Source organism: Typopeltis vanoorti, chromosome 26 (genome assembly GCF_054136105.1).
Source record: "Typopeltis vanoorti isolate ZY-2024b chromosome 26, IOZ_Tvanoo_1.0, whole genome shotgun sequence".
NCBI classification, from domain to species: domain Eukaryota; kingdom Metazoa; phylum Arthropoda; class Arachnida; order Uropygi; family Thelyphonidae; genus Typopeltis; species Typopeltis vanoorti.
The window spans coordinates 528,792-553,300 of record NC_143574.1 but is presented as its reverse complement, the minus strand read 5'-3'; the positions used below and the strand labels follow the sequence as shown (position 1 = coordinate 553,300).

Sequence of the window (24,509 nt, the reverse complement as noted above, 5' to 3'; positions counted from 1 at the left end):
GACTCCAGCATTATCAGATCTTATATTTCTGTCTTCTAAGGCACTTTGAATTGTATCAATCCACCTATATCTTGGTCTTCCTTTGGGTGTTTTTCCTTCCAACCTGGCAGAGAACACATGGGAGAGGAAAGATTAGAACACTAATCTTTCCTCTTCCATTCTGTTTAAGTTGCCTTGTCACCTGAGATTAACTCTGCTAACACATTCCTGGCTGCTAACAATGTCAAGTTCTTTCCTAATATCCTAATTTTCAACATTGCCATTGATGCCATCTGTTCACACTCCCTAATCCTTTTTGGGGCTCTCATGTCTGGGGGTCTAGTCTTAGGTAAAGTGTTTTATTTCTACCCAGCTCTCAAATCCATAAGTTAAAATTGATTTGAACACTGTCTTATATATAGCTAATTTACTGTTTTGACTAATTTTTCTCTTATTCCATATAAATTTATTCAGTTGACTTCCTACTATAGTGGCTTTGTCGATTCTGTTGCATATTTCCATATTTACACTTTTACATAACTTTCATATCACCTCTCTTACTCCTATTGCAACACCAAACTGTAATCCACATCTCTTCAACCTCTCTCCATTCCCAAGTCCTGACATTGTCTTAGTCACTCGCCTCTGCAATATCTCTGCATCACATTGAAAACCAAGTGACTAGATTTGAGCACAATAATCCAAGTGTGGTCTGACCAGTGCTTTATACAGTAGCACAACCACTTCTTTATCCTTCATTTTGTTAGATTACTTCTTATCATAGCAGCACTACAATGTGCAGCCTTTGTAACACTAGCAATATGCCCTCTAAACCTCAGTCTACTGTCAACCATCACTCTCAAATTTCATCCACTTCCTGCAGTACGACACCATCAACATAGTACACAGTCTTATATTTCTATACTCCAAAATGCAACACCTTGCACTTATTGATATTGAAACTACAACCCCACTGCTTTGTCCAAGAAAAAGTCCATTCAAATCTTCCTGAAGGGAATTAACATTAGCAGTACTACTTATAATTCTTCTCAACTTTGCATCATCAGCAAACAACTGAAGATCCCCAGTCAGTCCACATGATATATCGTTTACAAACAAATTATATACAGCAGGGACCCAAGAACAGAACCCTGGGACAAGCCACTTGTTATCTTCCTTTTTTGAGACACTGCTCCATCACAACAGAACCTGCTGGTATCATTCAGACAACCAATCTCTGATCCATCTAACCAATATACTATCTATTCCCATCCTATTCAGGTTGTACACCAACTTATCATGTGGTAATCTGTCAAATGCTTTTGCAAAGTCCAAGAATATCACTGTATATGATTCTCCCTGATCTAATGCACTTGTTACCTTATAAAATGCAAGTAAATTGCTAAGACAGGACCTACCCTTTAGAAATCCATGCCGACCAGCATAAAGAATACTATCCATGAACCTAATCCTCTATTCTATTCCTAACCATTCACTCCAACACCTTGAGCACAACTGCAGTTATACAGACTAGTCTATATTTGGAGACTTCTGTAACTATTTTGCCTTCTTTCCACTCCTTAGGAACCCTACCCTTCAATACTTTCATTAAATAACCAGGTTAAGGGCATAGCTAACTGTGGTGATATATCATCCATTCCCACAGCCTTATTAATATCTTACCTAACCTACATATCTGATACACTTCTTCTTGATTCTTTCACTTCCAATTCTCTTAAGATTTGCCTCTCTTCTACATATTGCACTGCATCATTCCAGTATGATATATGCTGATAAAGTGCTCGTTCAGTAATTCCACTATATCCTTTGCAGCTGTTATTCTGCTACCATGACTATCCACCAGTGCCAACCTTCCATAATTATTCTTTCTCTTGCTTGCCATATAGCAGAAAAATTCCCTTGAGTTAACCTTGGCCTGACCAGCCAATCTCCTCTCATACTGCACCTTTTCTTTCTTTACCATGCTCATCATGCCTACTCTTCAATGATCCGATCACCACCAACTATCTTTTACCTCCTCCATAACATTTTCTTTTCCAGCACTGCCTGCTTGATTTCAACTTATTCATTAACTTCTTGACTTTGTCTTCTCAGAAAACAATACTTTCTAAATGCCCAACATTTAGAAAGTTGGGCATTTAGAAAGTATTGTTTTCCAAACCCATTCAAATATAATCCATCAATTTTAAACCATTCCAGTCTGACAACAGCAATGTATAACTGCATACCAAGGGTTAATTAAGCAAGTAAATAGAGTATGTCAGATACTGCCTTATGAGTTTCCATACATTGCCAACAGCTTTTCTGCTCAGCTCATCTACCCAAATGCTAGCTGACTACAGAGCTTCCTATAATCACCTGCTTTATACTTCCACATGTATCCATTTTTGGCAGTAACCTTTTCTTATTTCATCATTTCCCAAACAAGTACTTTATGATTTCTCTTACCAACTGGCAGTAGTGTCAAAATCTCTTTAACAACTACATCTTGTGAAGGTATTACCAAATCCAAAACATTGAACCCTCTAGTTGCTTCAATCACATGCTGCTTAAGATATTACTCTCGGAAATTCCACAAGCTCACTCTCCTCGTTCCCATACACTGTCTCCTGCTTCCAGTCTATATTCCTGTAATTAGTCTCTCATAATGATCACCTTCTTTTTACATGCCCAATTAATTAGCCTAAACATTTCACAATCAGTATTCTCTGCATTCCCTGGCCTATAACATCATCCTATCAGATATACTAACCTGTTTATTTCAATTTCACACCACACAGATTCAAAATCTGTGCATGCACTATCAACTTCCACACTTTGCAGGCTCAATTCCTCTGCAATCATTAATAGCACTCCCCTCCTCTTTTCACATTTCTATCCTTCAGGAAAATTATATATCCTTCTATTCCTGACATCATGTCCTCCTCAGACAAACAACTTTCACTTATTCCTGTTATCTTTGGGTGTACTGACTTAATCAGCGCAACAAACTCAACTCTCTTTTTTTCGAATACTCCTTACATTTATGTACAAACATAACAATCCCTATGTTTTTGAGGCCATTCTACCAGCACCAACATTCTTTATTCTAGCTGCTATACAACACATCTCTCTTCTGTCTGACCATTCCTGTTTCCCTGATCCTGATTCAGATTTCCATTTCTACCTGTCTCATCCTCACCTTTATGCATTACATCATCTTGTGCTACTGAAAGCACATCTTCAACCTCATATCCATCTTCCTCCTGTTATACAGTCCATTTATTTGTGCTATCCTGCTTTACAAGTAGACTGATCATTTACTACATTAACTTCTTGACTCTGTCTTCTCAGAAAACAATACTTTCTAAATGCACCAACACCAAACGCATTCAAATATAATCCATCAACTTTAAACCATTCCAACTTCTCTTCAAATTCACTCCATAGGTTTACAAATTGAATCCGTTTGTATCATACAGCTCAGCCATCTTACTCTTCATTATCTCTGCTGCTCTCCTTCTCATTTCACTGTTGTCATACCCATGACTTTCCCAACAACACTATTCTTCTTTACCTGCTGCAACAACTTCCTCAAGTCTCTATCAACATTTTTTTCCCTCCCCAACTAAGTCATTTGTGCCTACAACTATCACTGATTTTAATACCCAGTATATCCTTTTCTGCAGTGCATTAGTTATTTGCCTCATTGTTCCACCAGAAAAGCATGCTTTGTGCACTTTACTTGTAATCACACCTCTAATAATAGTCTTCATACAATGATATATAACTATCCTTTGATTCTTTCTTCTTAATACTAACTTCCTCCTTCTCATTGTCATCAGCCAATCTATTCTTTACATGTTTAATACCCTCTTCCAGGTGATTCATATGGCTTTTCATTTTCATCAACTCCTGCCTAAGATCTACTATTGTCCTGACGTTTGCTCCTATTTCTAATCACTCTTATCTATCAAGACATTTTTCACATACGTTAATTCTTTCCTTCTTGTTTACCCAAACAGTTCACAAATCTTTCATATTTTTTTGTGCATACATATAGCAATTTTTGAAATGCATCCACTTTGTTATATTCCCATGATTTCTAAACTACGTTGTAAAGTGAAAATCTGATCTTGACTGCCTGAATTCAGCTTATTCCTCAGCAAGCTTCCCTTCCACAATCCTTCTCAACCATTTCTCAAGTATACTTGGATAAATTTTACCAGGAACACTCAGTAGGGAAATATCTCCTGTAATTCTCACATTCAGTTTTATTTCTCTTTTTGTGTTTGGGTACTATGAGAGCTCTATTCCAATCATCTGGAATTTGTCTCTCTATCCAGGCCTTCTGAATTATGCAGTACAGCCACTGTAAGACTTTTATACCCCCATACTTGAGCATTTCTAGTTGAATAGCATCTATGGTATTGATATGTATTCCTGATTGTATGCCTATTGTGTGTTTTTTACCACAGTGCTGTCACTGCTTGTTTCATTTAGCAATTTTTCAAAGTAATTACTCCATGCATCAAGGATATCATTTTTTCCTGTTTTCATGTCACCTTTCCATGCCTGAATAATAATAATAATCTCTAATTCCTTTTACAGCACTCTTTCCTACATTTCTGAGATTTTTCAACAGCCCCCCACCCTACCCCAGAATATTTTGCCATCTTCCTGATATTTATTTTCTGTGTTCTTACCAAAGTCTTCCCATGACTTTTGTTTAGCTAATTTTACAGTGTTTAGTTACATTTGTCTCTATATTCTCTATGAGCACAAGCCGACTTATTCTCCAGGAACTTTCGATATGCTTTCTTTTCACTGCCTGTTTAACTTCCTTCAAAGAACTCCACCATGGAGTTCTGAGTTTTCTCTTCTAGCCTTTCAACAACCTTACAACATGCCTCTCTGGCTGAATCAATCAATGTTTTCTTTATAATTTGCCACTGAATCTCCAAGGTTTGGTTCCTGTTCTCAAACTCTTTCATTTTTTTTTAAATAATGTTTGTGTATTTTAGTCTACAGTTCACATCTGAGAGATGCTCAACTTTTATTTGCTTTAAAACTTTCTTACATATTCTTCTTTTCAGTATGAAATTTGATTTTATCCTAATCAAGACTAAATGGTAATCACTTCCAATTTCAAATCCTCTGTACACTCTAGCATCCTGCACAAGTGAGAAAACGTCACTATCAACAATAACATAGTCAGTGAGACGTTTCTCTTTCCTTGCATCTTCTCTCCATGTGAATTTATGCAACATTTTTATAATGGCTCAGTTAAGTAAGTTTGAGTGCAGTTAGTAGTTGGAAGGGTCCCAATCATTCGATGCTTTGGCACACTCTCTTTTGATGAGTCTTTGGACTCCCTGGAGGTGTCAAATAATAATAATAATGTCCTGAGCAGAAATCTGACAGATATTTGCCATTATTATTAGCTTTACTCTTTTCTCCAAATTTTCCTAAAATATTTCTGTATGGCTGATGGTCATTTCCTACTCTGCTATTTAGATTTCCACTAAGGACCAACCTTTCCTTTATCATTATGTCATTTGCTTTCTCTAAAGCTTCAAAAAAATTCCTGCACTTCTACCTTAGCAGACTTTTCTGTGGGACCACAGACACAAATAAGTCTCATTGTCCAATTCCCCATTCTGATATTTGTCCACATTGTTCTACTTGATATTGCCTGCCATTCAAGAAGATTTGCTTTGTATTTAGTGTTGAATACTATAGCTACTCCTTCTTTTCCCTGATTGTTTATTGCCTGAATATAACATTTTTCCTTATATAACATTTTCCTCTTTACCTTAGGTATACAGTTTACTACTTCTTCCTATAGATGACCCTTAACTATCTACAGTGTTTTATGCCAGTGCACAAATTTAAGCTTCCTCCTAATCTTGTCATAATCACATGCCTTGTAGTTCCACATATATCCTTTCTTGACAGAATATTCTCCCAAGTCAAGACCACATGGTTACTTTTGCCAATCGGAGGCAATCTGGCCACATTAGTTATGGATTGTTCTTCTGATCCTATGAGCAAGTCCAGTACTTTTAGATCCCTAGTCCCTTCTTCTTCACCTCCCATTTAAGTAATTATCTCTCAGTAAATGTATAAATTCCATTTTCTTCCTGCCATGTGATCTTTCTTCCTTCCAGTCTATATCTCCATAGCAGAAGTCTAAAAAAGTAATCGCTTGACCTTGAATTAGTACTCATTGTACTAATTTGCCAATGCATGTTTTACAGATCATCCGTGGAACCACCCTGCAACAACCAACTGTTATTTTGTCTTACTGGCCCTGATCTTGCACCAGACTGCTTCAAACAAACAGCCACTCTCTGGCCTATTCTTTTTTTTGCTGCACTTTATCTACTATCATCAGCAGTACCCTTTCCCCATCCTTGCCTCAAACTCCTCCCTCTTGTTCCTGATACTTCTGGTATTAGTATATAGAAACTGCAGCATCCTTTTAGGCCCCCACCCACCTTTACTTCCTGAATTGACTACCTGTTCATTATTTTTGTTTGAAGGACTAGATTCTGCACTTGGTCATTCTTGCACTCACTTGTCTCATGGATGCCTTCACACAAACTCACTTGTTTCCACCCTAATTGCTGAGGTTTTCCTAAATTTGTACTTCACCATGCTTAGTCAACAAAGCTCTCTTCAGACACTTAACACTAAAACCATTCAGATGCAGTCCATCAACATTATACAAATCCTTCTTTCCATCAAACACAGACAGCAGACCCACAAATCCTACATCATTCTTTCCGCAGTTTGCACGGTTAGCCTAATGGCTTTGCTCTTCGCAACCATATGCCTGGGGAAGGAGTGACCTAGGTTCAATTCACATTTCTGACGTGAGGAGCTTAAGGATCTTCCTCAATTATAGCCAAGTTAGCCAGTCTTGGGTGTAGACAGCAGGGTTTTCTCCCCCAGTTTATCTGGGGTTTTTCATCCTGCAAGCAGGCAAACTGGCCCCGTGAATACACGGATCTACAGCCATAAATACTTAACCCCCCCCCCATGAGGGGACTCAACTCACCCCAATAGGGACAGGGGAGAAAAGGGAGGGAACTCCATACGAATAAATAAATAAATTCTTTCCGCAGAACTTACGTATTGATTCATTAGCTACCAATGTTCTCCTCTTCAGTTCGGCTCTATCATTGCATGGCAGGAGACTTACAATCTTCATCCTCTCTCACTCTTCAGTTTTGTCTCTTCTAATAACTCCTTTACAACCTTCCTTTTAGAAAACTTCTCACTTCTCAAATCATTTGTGCCAACCATGACAATCAGTTCTTTCACTTTACCTTTTTTCATCTGGATCACATGACTAATATCGTGAATTTTTGCACTAGGGAAACACAATTTTGTCACACTTCCATTAAGTACTCCCTTAATCATTGAATTTCCATACATAATTTTTTCTTTAGATTGTTTGTTTTTCTTGTCTGTTTGCTCAGTCCTTATTATTACTTCTGACCGCCTGCTATTCTTTCTCTTCTCATCCCTGCTAACCTCTTACTGCTTCTGCAATTTATCAATTTTGTGCCACGTCCTGTTGAAAGACAACATTCAAGTGCACTATTTCTTTATGTACATTTCATTCTTCTTTATTTCCACGGCCTGACCTCTGACATTAATTTTGATATTTTCTATTTTACCATCAATACCTACCACCTAATATTTGCATTTGCTCCATTTTGGTCATCTAAAAGGCACTCACTTTTTAAACATTTAACACACTCTCTTCCCTCCCCCCCCCTTCAGTTTGTTTCCTTCCAAATGTCCTTTAATTTTCATGATAAATACATTTCACACTCGCTACACTGCACAAAATCCCTCAAATTCAAATCACTTTACAAATGGTCTTTGCTGCCATTGGTCTACAATGCTGACAATATTGTATTTAAACAGAAAAAAAAAGGTTTATTTACAAACTAAATAACTCAGTCAATCGCACATCCTGTTTAAAACAAGAACTACAATAAGTTAATCTAATATTATGAATTAAAATACGAAAAAGTTACTTTTACTTCAGGAGTTCTAATAACCTCTCCACGTATGATTTTATATATATATAAATAAAATAAATTTCCCTACTCTCATCAGCAGCATCCCGCTCCCTTCCCATCATCATGAAAAGCATTCATCTCTCATGTAATCATGTTTGACCTATGCAACAGTTTTCAGGTGAATGAACTTGGTCACTACAACAATTTCACCTGCCTTATTTTTCTGTAATTCTGGCATTTGTAAATATCATAAAAATGAACTACCAGTCTTATTCATTATCCCCCCCCCCCCCCGACTGTGCCTTCACATCTCTCCTTGCCTTCTCACTTTTATCACTTAATGTTCTTCCCTAGACTGAACTACTTCCCTTAAATCGCAACTCATCCTGTTATTATTCCAACTGTCCTTATACACTGCTGCTTTCAACACATTCCATCTTGCATTCATGTTCCTTCATTTTTATCACACACATGCATGCTTTGGTCTCGCCTGTTTCACTCTCCAGTTCTTTCACATAAATTCTTAGATTGTATGATCTGTTGTCCACATCCAGGAGTGGTCCGTCCCATTTATTTACTCACATGAAAGCCATTTAAATGTAATCCATCACTTGATACAATATCACCCATCTCTTGAATTCATCCCACACATTAACATACTGCACTTCTTTCATCTTACACAGCTTTACTGACATGCAATTCACAATTTTTGCTTGCCATCTCAACTCATTGTCATAACTAGGCAACACACTAACTTTCCTACCACTTGTCTTTCACTCTTCTAATGTTCATCTTTGCAATCTTTTGTCCACCCAAGTCATTTGTTCCCATAACCACTGCAAACTCTCTTGCTTGCTTACTCCTCATTTGAAACATTAATCTTCCTGTTCATCCTCCCTCCTAGAAAACAGACCTCATGTGCTTTTTCATTCATCCTCCCTCCTAGAAAACAGACCTCATGTGCTTTTTCATTCATCACATCTTTTTAATAATGGAATCTCCATACACTCATTCTTGGGTCATTTGATCCTAATTGTTGAGAAAAAGATATTACTTCCCCTCTTCCATAGTATGCCACTGATATGAGGATAGATGAAGTAACTGTTGGTTATAAATGCACTGTCATAATGAGTCTTTAGACTTCATCGAGGTCTAGTGTTAAAAATAATAATAAATTTGAGGTGAGTAAAAGGGAAGGAATATCATAAAGTAATACAATCTTATAAGATGTTATACAAGGAAAGTTTATTTGTGTTAGGAATAATAAAAATAAACTTTTCTTTGAACAATAGATTTACTTTTCATGAATGAATAGAATTAACAGAACTATTATCAAAGGAACGGGGAAAATGTTTTAAGTCCTACGTCAGTATGTCATTTAATTGTGTTTTTGAGCAGTTTGGATGTTTTGGGGGCATGAAAAACTAGTGTTTTTCTAGAAAAAAAAAAAAACTTTGCCAGCTCTGAGACTAGCTAACCACGTTTTAAAAGGGAGGTTTCTTGCATTCTATGTGAAACTTGAATCCAGGTTTTTTAAAACAGAAAAACAAATGTTGCCCTCACAACCTCTTATACAATACATTCCACTTGATATCAGTAAATTGAGTGGAATTTATTGTGTTTTTTGCATTGACACAAAATAAATTTAAGCACAGATATGACACAAATGAACAAAGATGATATTGAATTCCATGAGATCCACAAGGTTAGCATGGAACTTTATGGATGTAATAATAAATAACTAATCAAAGGGATATTGCCAATTACTTTATATTCTTTTGGCTGGAGCATTCGTTTTTGAATGTCTTTTTTCTTTTGAAGGCTGTTCTATGGTCCATCATTAAGAATGTTCAAACTTCTCAGGTAAAAATCAGTTATTTCATTGATGGCAGTGCAGTATTTTATTTTACCTAGCCTTCATAATTATGGTAAGTATTTAGTTTTAAAATGCGTAACATAATTGTTTGTTACTGAGTTAATTATTCAGGCTATATATAGCTTTTATACTAATTAATCAGAGTATTTAGGATGATTAATGTATTTATTTAGATATACATCGTGGCTAGCTCAGAACATTGTAACTCGAATATTTGGGATACGATGGGAAGTGAAAGACTTGGAGAAACATTTGCCTCCCAGTTCTTGTGTTATAGTCTGTAATCACCAAAGTGCATTGGATATTACTGGTAATATTTTTTTGTATGCAGTATAAAGTTTTTAATTTAAAAATCATTTAGCATAATACATTGTAGAAATCTGTGGAATTCTAAAATCTTTGAAAAATGTTTTATAAATGAACTTTTTAATCCCTATATATATATATATATATATATATATATGCTAGTACTACATGTAAATTATTTGGAGACAGTTTTATGTCTGTTTTATATACCTATGTTGTGTGTGTTATGATCCATAGAGTCGTTTCAAACTCCTGGCGACTCCATGAACATACTCTCCATTCCGATCTGTCCCTGACCATGTCTTTCAGAACCTCCAAGCACACTCAAGTTGCTTCTTCAACTCCATCCATCCATCCATCTAATTCTTAGGTGGATGGAGTTAGTCTTCTCCTGCTTTCATCAACTTTAGCAAGCATCATCATCTGCTCCAGACTGTCATTTGCTCGCATAATATGTCCAAAGTATGACACTTTTTACTTGATGATCATAGCTTCAAGGGAGCAATCTGACTTTATTCTGTCTATCACTGATTTATTGGTTTGCTTTGCAGTCCATGGTATTCTTAGTAAGCGTCTCCAAACCCATAGTTCGAATGAATCTATCTTCCTTCTTTCACTCTTTCTCAGGGTCCAACTTTCACATCCATACAGCACCACAGGGAATACCATTTGCTTTCACAATTCTGATTTTTGTTGTGAGGCTAATATCTTTAAAGATCTTGCTTAAATTTGTCATTGCTTTTTTTCCACATAATAATCTTCTAACTTCTTCGGCACAATAACCATCTTTATCAATTCGGGATCCTAGGAACACCAAATTGTTAACTTCTTCCATTTTCTCCCCATCTACTTCAAAATCATTAAGTTTACATGTTGCCATAACTTTTATCATTTTGAGGTTAAGTTTAAGACCATATTTAGCACTTTCTTCTTTAACTTACATAAGAAGTTCCTTCAAATCTTCTTTGCATTCTGCTAGCAAGGTGGTATCATCTGCATACCTCAAATTATGAATATTTTTTCCATCAATTTTAATTCCAACTGAAGACTCCTCCAGCTCTGCCATTCTCAAAATGTATTCACTGTACAAGTTAAACAGGTACGGAGATAAAATACATCCTTGTCACACCCCTTTACCTATTGTGAAATACTCAGTTTCTCCAAGATCTGTTTGGACAGTAGCTTCTTGTTCATAATAAAGATTCCTCAGAAGGATAATGAAATGCTTTGGGACTCCCATTGTTCTTAACACATTCCACAGTTTCACATGATCTACAGAGTCAAAAGCCTTGCTATAGTCAAGGAAACAAAGGTAGGCATTCTTGTAATATTCCTGTGCTCTTTCTATTATCCATATCACATTGGCGATTTGATCTCTTGTACCTCTGCCTTTTCGAAATCTTGCCTGTTCATATGGCATTTCTCTCTTCATGAATGATTCCAGTCTTTTCTGAATGATCTTTGTTGAAAGGTGGTTACGGGGTTGACACTGAGGAGTTCTTTTGCTTGGTTGAACAGTGGGAAGGAGTGATGACAAGAGGCCATCCCTGGAAATTACGAAAGGAAACCGTGAGCAAGAGGGTGAGGAGTGGTTTCTTTGCATGGAGGGTGGTTGAAACATGGAATGCATTGTTTAAGTTAAGGGATATTACATCCCATATAGTTTCTTAGCCGAATAAGAAACTCAAAGAGTGTCATGCCGAATATAGTAAAAACTATATATAAAGTTCGGCGATTCCAAGCGTAAGCAAATACCTGGATACTGCAGCACTGATCCCAAAGGGTAGTGCAAGCTGGGGCAACTCGTGGTAGAGGTGGAGTGAGCTCCAATCACTATTCTTGATATTTGCCCATAATGTGAACTTAGCTCCTAGGAACTGTATTTTTGTTCACATTATGAGAGAAGGCCACTACCCAGACCAGTTTCGACCTTTATTGAGGTCTCATCAGTGAGTAGCCAGACCTAGTTAATATCAAGTTTGTAGCGGCTAAGAAACTATATGGGATGTAATATCCCTTAACTTAAACAAGTTATATGTCGCCGAATTGAAGCCTTTGGCTCTTCACATATCTAATAATAATTTATTAGAGCACCTCATGGCAATACTCGTAGTAGGGGTACGAGTTCTGTTTGCTACAAACTTGATATTAACTAGGTCTGGCTACTCACTGACGAGACCTCAATAAAGGTCGAAACCGGTCTGGGTAGTGGCCTTCACTCATAATGTGAACAAAAATACAGTTCCTAGGAGCTAAGTTCACATTATGGGCAAATATCAAGAATAGTGATCGGAGCTCGCCCCACCCCTACCACGAGTTGCCCCAGCTTGCACTACCCTTTGGGATCAGTGCTGCAGTATCCAGGTATTTGCTTACGCTTGGAATCGCCGAACTTTATATATAGTTTTTACTATATTCGGCATGAAACTCTTTGAGTTTCTTATTCGGCTAAGAAACTATATGGGATGTAATATCCCTTAACTTAAACAAGTTATATGTCGCCAAATTGAAGCCTTTGGCTCTTCACATATCTAATGGAATGCATTGCCTGATGGAGTGGTGAGAGCAAGAATGGTCAATGGGTTTATGGAGTGGTATGATAGACTGTGTTCTTAGGAGAGACCTCCCCTCGATGAATCTTGATAGACTTTTGTCTATCAAGATTCATCGAGGGGAGTGAAAACTGCTCTTGTCACTTTGTTATAAAAGACAATCATATTACTGAAGCAAGAATGCCCCTTATCCATGTTAGTTCTCACAGATAATATTACCCTCATCTACCCAACATTGTATATAGGCCCTCACTAATTTCTCCAAGAACTTAACAACTACTGATGATACACAAACAGGCCTATAATTAGACACTTCCAGTCTGCTACTGCCCTTATGCAGCGGCATTATCTTACCTTTCCTGCAGCCAGGCATTTATTGAAAGCCAGGTCAAGGGACCTGTCAGTTCTTTAGCACATCCAGTCCAACAGCTTTATTGGTATCCAGAGTACTCAGTATTTAGAACACACTCTCCTCGAAACCCTGATCCTGCACTATCCCTCTAGTATTAAAACCTCCTCCAGGATGAAATACTCTAATAAAGTGCTCATCGAACAACTCCACCATGTCCTCTGAATCAGTCGCTCTGTTTCCATTTTTATCCCGCAATGTCATTCTTCCACAATCATTTCTCAGCCTACTGACACATAGCTAAAATGTTTGCTACTTTTTCACTTTAGCCTTTCTACTTTGTTTGTAAAATATGCAAGTTTTTTTTTTTTTTTTTTTTTCCCCATCTATCTCTTTGCAGGTTATTCCAGGGCTCTAGACAGATGTTACTCAAACCCAGTATTTGAAATCCTTACAGAAATTTGTTGAGCCATTCCAGTGTTTTTCCCATTTCGATTAATTTTAGGTACATAGAGAGGTAAAATGGGCCAGTTATAATTGCAGTAGCTCTATTCAGGCTGGAAGAACTGTAAATAAAATTTGGGATTTAGGATAAAAATAATATCCACATGATTCACTTTAGGTTTTAATTAATGCATTTTTATTCACGATTTGACAAAAAGATTTCTAATGATATTAATAATACCATATTGACTGAATAGAATTTAATGAAATTATAGTTGAGGATCTCTGAAAATTTTTGTTGTTTCAAACAAAAAATCATATGCCCAAGGTACATAACCAAAAAATCTGATTAATGTGTCATAAACGTGATGAAACGTGATGATGGTGAAACATAAATTTCATGCCGGCTGGGGGTGGCCCAGTTAAACAAGGCCCCCGTTGTTTTTGCCAGGGAACCAGGATGAACAGTGAAAAGTCAGCTACAGGAACAAATCCTGAAACCTACCCCAACTCAACATCACCAGAGTTAAAGATCGGTACTATCAACATAAGAAGCCTGAATGGCAAAGAAATGGAGCTAGCTGAGGAATTAGATAAGTACCAGATTGACATGATAGGGATGACTGAAACAAAAAAGACAAAAACTGGTGAGATCTTTCTGAACAATAAATACAAAATGTTATATTCAGGCAATGACAAGCAAGGAAAAGGAGTAGCCATAGTATTCAACACAAAATACAAGGCTAATCTTCTTGAATGGCAGGCAGTCTCAAGTAGAGTGAGGTGGGCAAATATCAGAATGGGGAATTGGACAATGAGACTTATTTGTGACTATGCTCCCACAGAAGGTTCTACTAAGGTAGAAGTGGAGGCATTTTTTGATGCTTTAGAAAAAGCAACTGACACAATGAAAAAGAAAAAGTTGGTCCTTGTTGGGGATCTAAATAGCAGAGTAGGAAATGATTGTCAGATATACAAAAATATTTTGGGAAAATTTGGAGAAAAGAGCAAAGCCAATAATAATGGCAAATACCTGTTGGATTTCTGCTCAGGACATGGACTGGTTATTACTAACACCATGTTCCAACATAAAAATGTGCACAAATTCACATGGAGAGAAGAGGCAAGGAATAAGAAAAGTCCCATTGACTATGTTATTGTTGATAGTGATGTTTTCTCCCTGGTGCAGAACACCAGAGGATTTGAAATTGGAAGCGACCACTATTTAGTCTTGAGCAGGATAAAATTGAATTTCGTATTGAAAAGAATAACATGTAAGAAAGTTTTAAAGCGAATAAGAGTTGAGCAGCTCTCAGATGTGAACTGATAAGTTGATAGTTGAGAAAGCATGGGAATATAACAAAGATCTGTATTTAAGTTTTGTCGATCTGGAAAAGACATATGACAAGGTGCCAAGAGAGAAGCTATTCAATACGCTACAGTTATATGGTGTCAATGGGGCATTATATCAAGCAATACTTAGTCTGTATTTGAGTTGTAAGTCGGCAGTTAGAATTGAAGGAAGTACAGGAAGATGGTTTAATGTTAAATCTGGTGTGAGACAAGTATGTACATTATTCCCTCTGTTATTCATTATCTATATGGATCACATTACGAAGGAAAGTGGTATTAAACATGATATCAAAATTGGAGATGTTAATGTCAGCTCTTTGCTTTATGCGGACGATGTTATACTTCTAAATAAATCTGCTACAAGTTTGCAAGCGTCATCCCTGACTAAATTGAATAACTATTGTAATAGATATGGTATGAAGGTCAGCATTAAAAAGACAAAGACAATGAAAATAGGTAGAATTGTTAAAAATGTCAATTGTGTTGTGAACTGGGAACCTGTGGAACAAGTAAAACATTTCTGCTACTTAGGCACGATTTTTACTGAAGATGGTAAATTAAATATGGAAATAGACAACAGAATCAACAAAGCTGGTATGGTAGGAAGTCAATTGAATAAATTCATATGAAATAAGAAAGAAATTAGTAAGAACACTAAATTAGCTGTATACAAGACAGTGTTCAAACCACTTTTAACTTACGGATCTGAGAGCTAAGTAAAACACTTCATCAAAGACTAGAAACCGCAGATATGAGAGTCCTGAGTAAGATTAGAGGCATGAACAGATGGCATCAATGGCAATATCATATTAAAAAACGAGGATATTAGGAAAGAACTAACGTTGTCAGCATCCAGGAATGCGTTAGCAGAGCTAATCTCAGGTGGTATGGTCACTTAAACAGAATGGGAGAGGAAAGATTAGCAAAACAAGTGTTCTCTGCCAAGTTAGCAGGAAAATGACCCAGAGGAAGACCAAGATATAGGTAGATTGATACGGTACAATGTACCTTAGACGATAGAAATATAAGATCTGATAATTATAATATTGGAGTCTTGACAAGTAATAGACTGATTTGGAGGAAAATTGTAGATAGGAAGTTAGTAATGATGTAAATATTTCATGTAGTACTATCATATCCTGTACACCCCTTGAGGGTACATGTCAGGAATTTGATGATGATATATATACTTTTTTTTTTTTTTGTCATTCTCTTATGTGTCATTTCAGGAATGATGTGCTGTTGGCCATTACTTCATCCTTGTGTTCCAGTCTTGAAAAAAGAACTATTCTGGTCTGGGCCTTTTGGTTTGTTCTGCTGGCTTGCTGGTTGCATCTTTGTTGATCGTGCCAACTCTCAGAGTGCCAGAGATACATTAAACAGAAATGTTCAGCGAGCTAAAGAAAAAAAGGTTAATGTTTTTTGTATTGCAAACATTGTACAAAACTAATTAGATTATGGAATTTAATATTTTGCTTACTGTCTGCTTTGATTTATCATGATAACTTGAATTGAATAAAATTTACCGCATTTGACTAAAATGTTATTTCTTTATTAATAGATCAAACTCTGGATCTTTCCTGAAGGCACCAGAAATGATAATGGTACTCTCTTACCTTTCAAGAAAGGAGCTTTCCATATCGCCACACAAGCACAGGTATGTTATATTACTACATGATATCTCTATAAAGTCGCAGAGCTCTTTTCAAGAAGACACTCTATGGACCATTTCCTGTGCTACACTGTCCACAAGCTGAGTTGTGACATCTATTCTTCTCTGGCCAATGTGTTTTTGCAGGAGAAAATTCTCGGGATTCTGAGAGTGGGGTAACCTGCAGTCTCCATACGAGATCAATTAACTTACAAGAATTAAACCCTGTTCTTTTTCAGTTGATAAGCGCATATCCTGTCATTCTTCGAACTATACTCTTAAGGTGAACCCAATTTTTTTTTTTTTTTTTGATTCAGTTTGCAAATATATTAAATTCATAATTTTTTGGAATCTAAAATCAGTGTCTTTGGGGATTTTTCCCAACTGACCAATGCATAACACAATAAAAACTGTTTGTGTGTGTGTGGATAAAACTTTGCTGCCTTTATATGAGACTAGCTAAATTGCCTTCAGTAGGAAAAAGTCCATATAACATTCCTTGCATCACGAAAAGTTGCATGCTGTCTGTAACAAGCTTTTAACTTCTGTCAGAAAAATCTGAATTTTTTATAAAATAATGGGATTATGCCATATGCAAGCTCAAAAATTATGAAAGGAACTTGGCAACACAGTAGGTGGGAGAATTAAGGCAGTAGGTATCAAAGGAACATCCTCTTTGTGTATTTTTAGTGGGTCATAGGAGCAAGGAGTATGAAAATGAGTTCTCAGTTTCCTTATCACTGTTATAGCTGACAACTTCAGTGGTGGATTCAGTTTATTGATTTGGCTTTCAGTAGGATTTTGTCCAGTCTCTTGACAAGTACTTCGGTTACTTGTCATTTTACTATTATTCAGTCAGTGCATTCCATGACTATTACTACTTCTACTACTGCCTTTCTTTGTGTCCTTTTGTAATTTTTAGATGGTTGTCCCATCTCAAGATTTAAGGCATTAAATTCAGACATGGACAGATTAGAAGGAGGGGTTTTAGCTTTGAATAATACAACTGTAATTTGAAATGTAGTTTGCCAGCATCGTTTGCTTGAATGAGATGAGAGGATACATTCAGTGATGTGGAGGAAATCAAAATAATGCATGTGTTTTATACACTATGGAAAAATGTCTCCTTTAGAGAAAACAAGTTTTATTAGGAGTTAGAGGACATCCAAGGATGTTGACCACATTCCCCCATCTTTTCTTTTTAAAACATTCTGTCATTGTAACATGCTAGCTTGTGGCTTGCACTACAAAGGTAAAATCATTGTTTATTGGTTCTACTTTTTGTAATGCAAGTGTGAGGAGTGACAAATGTCTGCAGTCCACATACTCTCAATCTCCTCATAATCTACATTCCATAACCTTGATATCATCTTTGCTCCTCTTCTTCATCCCCTCTGAACTCAGGAGACCTATTCTGTGCACAGTAGTCCAAGTGCTGTCATATTAAGGCCTTATAGAGAAGCAAAATGACTTCCTTCCTTACATGTCAGTATTTGTTTCAACATCACAGTTATCCTCTGAGTTATATTTGCAATGTAGTCTTTGAACTTCAGTTTCCTATCCAACATAACTCCAAGATCCCTAGCTTCATGATTTCTTACAACATTATCCCAACATAATATGCCATTGGAAATCTCATCATGCCATCCTAGCAAAGTATTACAGTGTATCCCTTCTCTTGTTACATTTCAGCTGTTTTGAAACTTATTTATATACTTTGCAAATGTTCTTTGCAAAATATACCTTGTTTGTCAACCTATTTCTGTATACATGTTCTTACCAACTTCTCTAAAATCTTCACCACCCTCTAGAGATACTGATCAGTTGGTAGTTAGACACATCGGTTTTTTCACCACCTTTGTACAGTGGAACTCATACATTCTTTCTCTTTCTGCGAGATCTTTTCTGAGCTGAGACTGAAGTTATACAAACATGTCAAGGGCTAAGCCATTTTGGCTTGAACATTCCTTTAGCACATGTGCTGATATCCCATCTGTCCATATAGCTGAATTCATGGTTATGCAACCATTCTTGTACCTCATTCTTATGCACCTCTGTGTCTTCATTCAGCGAACAAGAGCATTGTGCACCGTTACATAAACTTAGTTGATAGCCCTTAGTGAAGTAAGCACTTATTTGAACAATCTCATCTGCTTCTCACACAAGGGCACAGTCTGCATTTACTAAAGCTATTATTCTACATTCATTTTTCTTTTACTTGCAGCATGGTGATAAAATTCTTTTGGGTCACCTTTAGTCTGCGCAGCTAATTTCTTTTCATACTTAGATTTAGCTTCCATACAATACTCATAATTTTCTGGCCTGCACCTTATATAGAGTGAGAGAAGTTATGAAATAACTTCTCTCACTCTTATTCTCACTATATTCTTTTTACGTCTTCCCATGGATCACTTGCTTAATAAAGCAGCGATCCATTTCACTCCCACCCTATATTTTTTTGAACTCGAGAGATGCATTTAGATACTGCCTCATTTAGACACATTTTCAAAGCTTTCCATGCATTACTGATATTCATTTCATTTGGCAACTGATACCAAAGATAGTATTGTTCTGTCTGTCATAAGTTCAGCATGTAACCTGTCCTAATTGGAACATTCATGTAGTTAGTTACTTCCCAGGACAGTATGGCTAGATCACTGTCACCAACTTTTGGCAAAACAATCACATTCTTACCTGAGACCTTTCTGACACTATGATCAAATCTAATACTCTTTGACCTAGAGTTCCTTCTTTCACACATTCCTTGAGAAAGTTGTCTCCCAATAGCAGAATAAATTTTCCCTCATCTTATGAGATTTTTCTTCTACCCAATCATTGTTTGGATAATATAAGTCACCCATAATAATAATTACTTACATAGTTCCATCAAGTAAATTGGTGATGCATTTCAGCATCCCCAGCAGTTGAACCACCAGGTCTGTATCAACACCCCATCTTCACCAGATTCATAACCATACTCAGTAACATTCATACCATTGTTATGTTTGCATACCATAGCCGAACTTGCACATTCTGCTCATGATGATCAGATGCTCGGCATTAAGTATCAACTCAATAATTTCTCCAGACTCCTGATTCCAAATCCATTCAAGCGCAGGCCGTCTCCCTCTTATACAAATTTTTTTTCTACCATCAAACTAATTCCACACATCCAAAAACTCTCATCCATTTCTTCTACACAGCTGTGCATTGAATTGTTTGCTGTCATAATCCTCCTTTATTGGTTCTTTTATATCTAGGTAATAAGCTAACAATTTTTTGCTCTCACTTTCCTTCCCTGCTTCTTCCAACAAATATCCATCATTAAATTCCTGATCTGTGATTTGAAATATCTATTATCCCATTCCTGCTATTTCATGTCTTTAATCAACTGCTTTTTCTAATCCAGCTCTCAGTTCTATAAGTTGAAATGAAATTGTATGCTGTATTGTCTACTACTAGTTTAGTTTTTTTGGCTAATTTCTCTTATTCAGTATAAATTATTTATTCAGCTCCCACTATACCAGCTTTGCTTATTCTTTTGTGTATTTCCATTTTTAAATTTTTCATCTTCACAAAACATTGTACTTAAATAGCTGAAATATTTAGCTTATTCTACAGAATATAGGAAACATCATCTGAGAAAGCAGATTTTCCATATTAATTTTTTTTTAGTGCTAATTTTCATATCAAATTTGTTACAGAAGCTGCTCGCTGGATTTGCTTAGAAGCATAACATCATCTGCATAAAATAGAGCTATGCTTGATATCTCTGATTATGAAAAGAAAGTTGAGATAATGTGTACCCTTGCCTTACACCTAATTTTGCATCAGACTATTTTCTGTACTTCATTTCTAATTGCTGACTTACAACTTTGTAAGTCAGCAATCACATTCTTACTCATTATCCAGAGCAATGCTGTCTCTATTTAATGTACCGTATACAATTGTAGCATTTTGAAAAACTTTTTTCTGACCTCGTCACATGCCTTCTTTAGATCTACAAAACTTAAATCCAGATCTTGGTTTATTCTCATGATTTTTCAACTATTTGACATAAAGTGAAAATTTGATCCTGACAATCCCTATCTGGTCTGAACCCAGACTATTCTTCCCACAGTTTCTATTTCACAATTTTTCATAGCCTCTTAAATACTCTTGCTCATATCTTACCTGGCAGGCCTAGTAAGGGAAATTCCTTTTGTAATTATAACATTGCAGATTATTTCCTTTTTTTTTTTTTTTAAATGGATACTATGAGAGAGCTTTACTGCAGTCATCATGAATTCTATCTTCTGAATTATATGGTGTAACCACTAAAACTTTTACAACCAACATATCTGACATTGGCTGATGAGAATGAGGAGGAAGAAGTTAATAGTATGAAGAAAGGATCAAAGGATAGTCATATACTATTGTATGGGGGGGGGACTCAATCATTAGAGGTGTGATGACTAATAAAGTGCACATAACATGCTTTCCTTGTGGAACAATGAAGCGAATAATTGTGTTGCAGAAAAGGAAAGACCGGGTGTCAAAATTCATGGTAGTCATGGGCACAAAATGACTTAGCTCTGGAAAAAAGAATGTTGATAGAGACTTGAGGAAGTTATTGCAGCAGGTAAAGAATAATAGTGTTGTTAGAAAGTCATAGGCATGTTGCCCAGATATGATAATAGTGAATTGAGAAGGAGAGCAGAGATAATGAATAGTAAGATGGCTGAGTTGTGCGAGGCAAAGGGGGTTCAATTTGTAAATCTGTGGAGTGAATTTGAAGGAAAGTTGGAATCGATATCAGGGATAGAAATGGAAGGATATATAATTTTCTGGAAGGATAGAAATTTGAAAAGAGGAGGGGGGGGGTGCTGTTAATGATTGCAGAGGAATTGTGTCCACAAAGTGCAAAAATTGATATTGCATGTAGCGATTTTGAATCAGTGTGGCGTGAAGTTGAAATTAACAGGCTAGTATATCTGATAGGATGCTGTTATAGTCCAGGGAATGCAGAGAATACTGTTTATGAAATGTTTAGACAAATTGGCTGGACATATTAAAAAAAAAAAAAAAAGTGATCCTGATGGAAGGCTTTAATTACAGGAATATAGAATGGAAGGAGGAGAGAGTGTATGGGAATAAGGAGAGTGAGTTTGTTCAATTTCTGAGAGATAAATATCTTAATCAGCATGTGACTGAAGCATATACAGCTTTTAATGTTATGGATTTAGTGATAACTTCACAAGATGCAGTTGTTAAAGAGGTGTTGACACTGCTGGTGAAAGTGATCATGAGGTACATATTTTGAAAGTGGTGAAACAAGAAAAAGTTACTGCCAAAAATGGATATATGTGGAAGTATAAAGTGAGTGAATATAGGAATCTCTGTAGCCACTTAACATCACTACGTTAGATAGATGTGCTGAGCAGAAAGGATGTTGACAATGCATGTAAATTCACAAGGCAATATCTGACACAAGCAATGTATCGCTGCATACATTGGTTAATTGAGTATACAGAGTAGGAGTGAAAGATGAACAGTAAAATCAAGCAATCTGTTCTGGAAAAGAGAGGGCTATCGAGGCACAAGGCGGTCAGCTGTGATTGGATCCTTAAAGAATATGAGGTGCAGGCTACAAAGGTGACGATCATGGTAAAGAAAGAAAAGGTGCGTTATGAGAGGAGATTGGCTGGTCAGGACATGAGCACATTATCAGTGTATATCATACTGATGTAAATCATGTGGTGTAATATATAGAAGAGAGGCAAGTATTGGGAGAATTGGAAGTGAAAAAATCAGGTGTATTAGGTATTAATTGAGTTAGATGTTAATAAGGCTGTGGGAAGGGATGACACATCACCATGTGTATTCTTAAGGAATGTGCACCACAGTTGGCTATCCCCTGGACTTGGTTATTTAATGAAAGTCTTACAGTGGGTAGGGTTCCTTAGTAGTAGAAAGAAGGCAAAATAGTACTACTCCACGAGCATTGGTTCTAAGACAGGTTTCCAATTATAGACGAGTCTGTATAACTGCAGTTGTGGTCAAGGAGTTGAAGAAATTTGGAAAGGAATAGAATACGGGATTGGGTTGATGGACATAGCATTCTTTATTATGGTCAGCATGGATTTGGAATGGGTAAGTACTGTTTTATTCCCCATTGGAGAATTATAAGTAGCACTGCTGATGTTAATTCCCTTCAAGAAGATATGAATAGACTTTTGACTTGGACAAATGGTGGGGTTGTAGTTTTAATGTTAATAATTGCAAGGTGTTGTATTGTGGAGTGCAGAAATATAAGGCTGTGTACTATATTGATGGTGCCATTCTGAAGGAATGGATGAGATTCAAGATTTGGGAGTGATGGTTGACAGTAGACTGAGGTTTAGAGGGCATATTGCTAGTGTTGCAAGGTTGCACATTGTAGTGCTGCTATGATAAGAAGTAATCTAACAAAATGAAGGATAAAGAAGTAGTTGTACTACTGTATAAAGCACTGGTCAGACTGTTGTGCTCATATCTGGTCACCTGTTTTCAATGTGTTGTGGAAACATTGGAGAGGGTCCAGAGATTAGTGACTAAGACAATATTTTGGAATGGACTTTTCGAATGCTGGCTATGGAGAGAGGTTGATGGATTGCTTAGTTTAGTGGATAAGAGGAAAAGAGGTGATATGATAGAGACATTTAAGTTAATGAGAGGATTTTATCGGATTAATCCAGATGAGATTATAAAAACAGAAGGTAAGAGGGAAAAGTCAGAGGTCATTCCTGGCAGTTATGTAAGAGTGTGGTGAAGAGGCGTGTGAGGAGTAGGTTTTCTTTTGCATGGAGAATTGTCAGTGAATGGAACACATTATGAAAATGTGTTGTTAATGTAAGGAGTGTTAAGGATTTTAAGAGTCAGTATGATAAATATGTTGTCAATTGAATGAACCTCCCATGATGAGTGTGCTGACTCTATGGAGGGTACAATAATAATAAAAAAATAAATATTCGAGTTTCGTGTTTAGGTAGTAGTGTTTCATCTCACAAAGCAGACAAACAACATAATGCAATTTACAAACATAAATATGCTGCCTTCTTATCCATAACTACTTCAGCTGTAATTTCAAACACTTGCAACCACAACTTTCATGTTTGAGCATTTTTCGTCGAGTACCATCTGCTCCAGTTGCCCTTTCCTGATTGAATTTCTACTTGAAGGATTGAGGTTTACCTGGTTGCATTTCTCTTTAATACTTCTTACCACTATTTTGTCAACACTTGTGTCAAAGTATCTCTGAGAGAGAGAGAGAATAACTTTATCCCTACTTGTTAGTGTTTTGCAGCATCACTATGATCCTTATGCTATTTTCCATTTACTATATGTTGCTATCATTCCCAGTTCTTACATCAGTTGCCTGCATTGGTCCAGTCATTATAATACAGCTTGTAATATCTTCATTCTGCAATGCAAAATCTTAGTTGGCCCATGATGTGTGTTGGCCTGTTCAAATTCTTTTATGTGATCTCCATATTAGTTCTTTCTATTTACTGTTGTCTATTTACTGGATCATCCTAACATCATCAAATCAGTACAAGATTAATATTTGTTCAAGCACAAAGCTCTGGGACACTGGTCGCTTGCATACTCCTAGACTCTGCTTTATCCTGATGCTTAATGCAATCAGGATAGAGCAGTCTAGGAGCCACCAATTTCATATTCATTTTCATTTGCTTCAATTACATAGTAGCCTTCTATTCAGCCTCTTCACAAATGTTTTTGAGAAGTTCAGCAGTATCATAATATACTCATTTCTTTTATCTAACTCAACTTTCATCTTGTTATAGAAGTTGAGAAAATTACTAAGGCAAGATCCCCCCCCCCCAAAAAAACTATTCCATCTTCCATCCAGTATTATATTCCAATCCACCCATTCCTGAATTAAAGTCTTAACTACCTTTTTTTTTTTCGAGTGCCTTAA

At 36.5% G+C, this 24,509-nt stretch overlaps 1 protein-coding gene across 1 annotated transcript in view; it reads left to right on the top strand.

Moving 5' to 3' along the window:
* The window catches only part of LOC150092257 (1-acyl-sn-glycerol-3-phosphate acyltransferase alpha-like), a 109,821-nt gene that overhangs the window by 50,920 nt on the left and 34,392 nt on the right, over positions 1-24,509 (top strand). Inside the window, exons 2-4 of the mRNA XM_090414831.1 lie at positions 10,068-10,204; positions 16,128-16,309; positions 16,460-16,555. Of these exons, the coding sequence (XP_090270957.1) occupies positions 10,068-10,204; positions 16,128-16,309; positions 16,460-16,555 (415 nt within the window). The remainder of the gene's footprint in view (positions 1-10,067; positions 10,205-16,127; positions 16,310-16,459; positions 16,556-24,509) is intronic.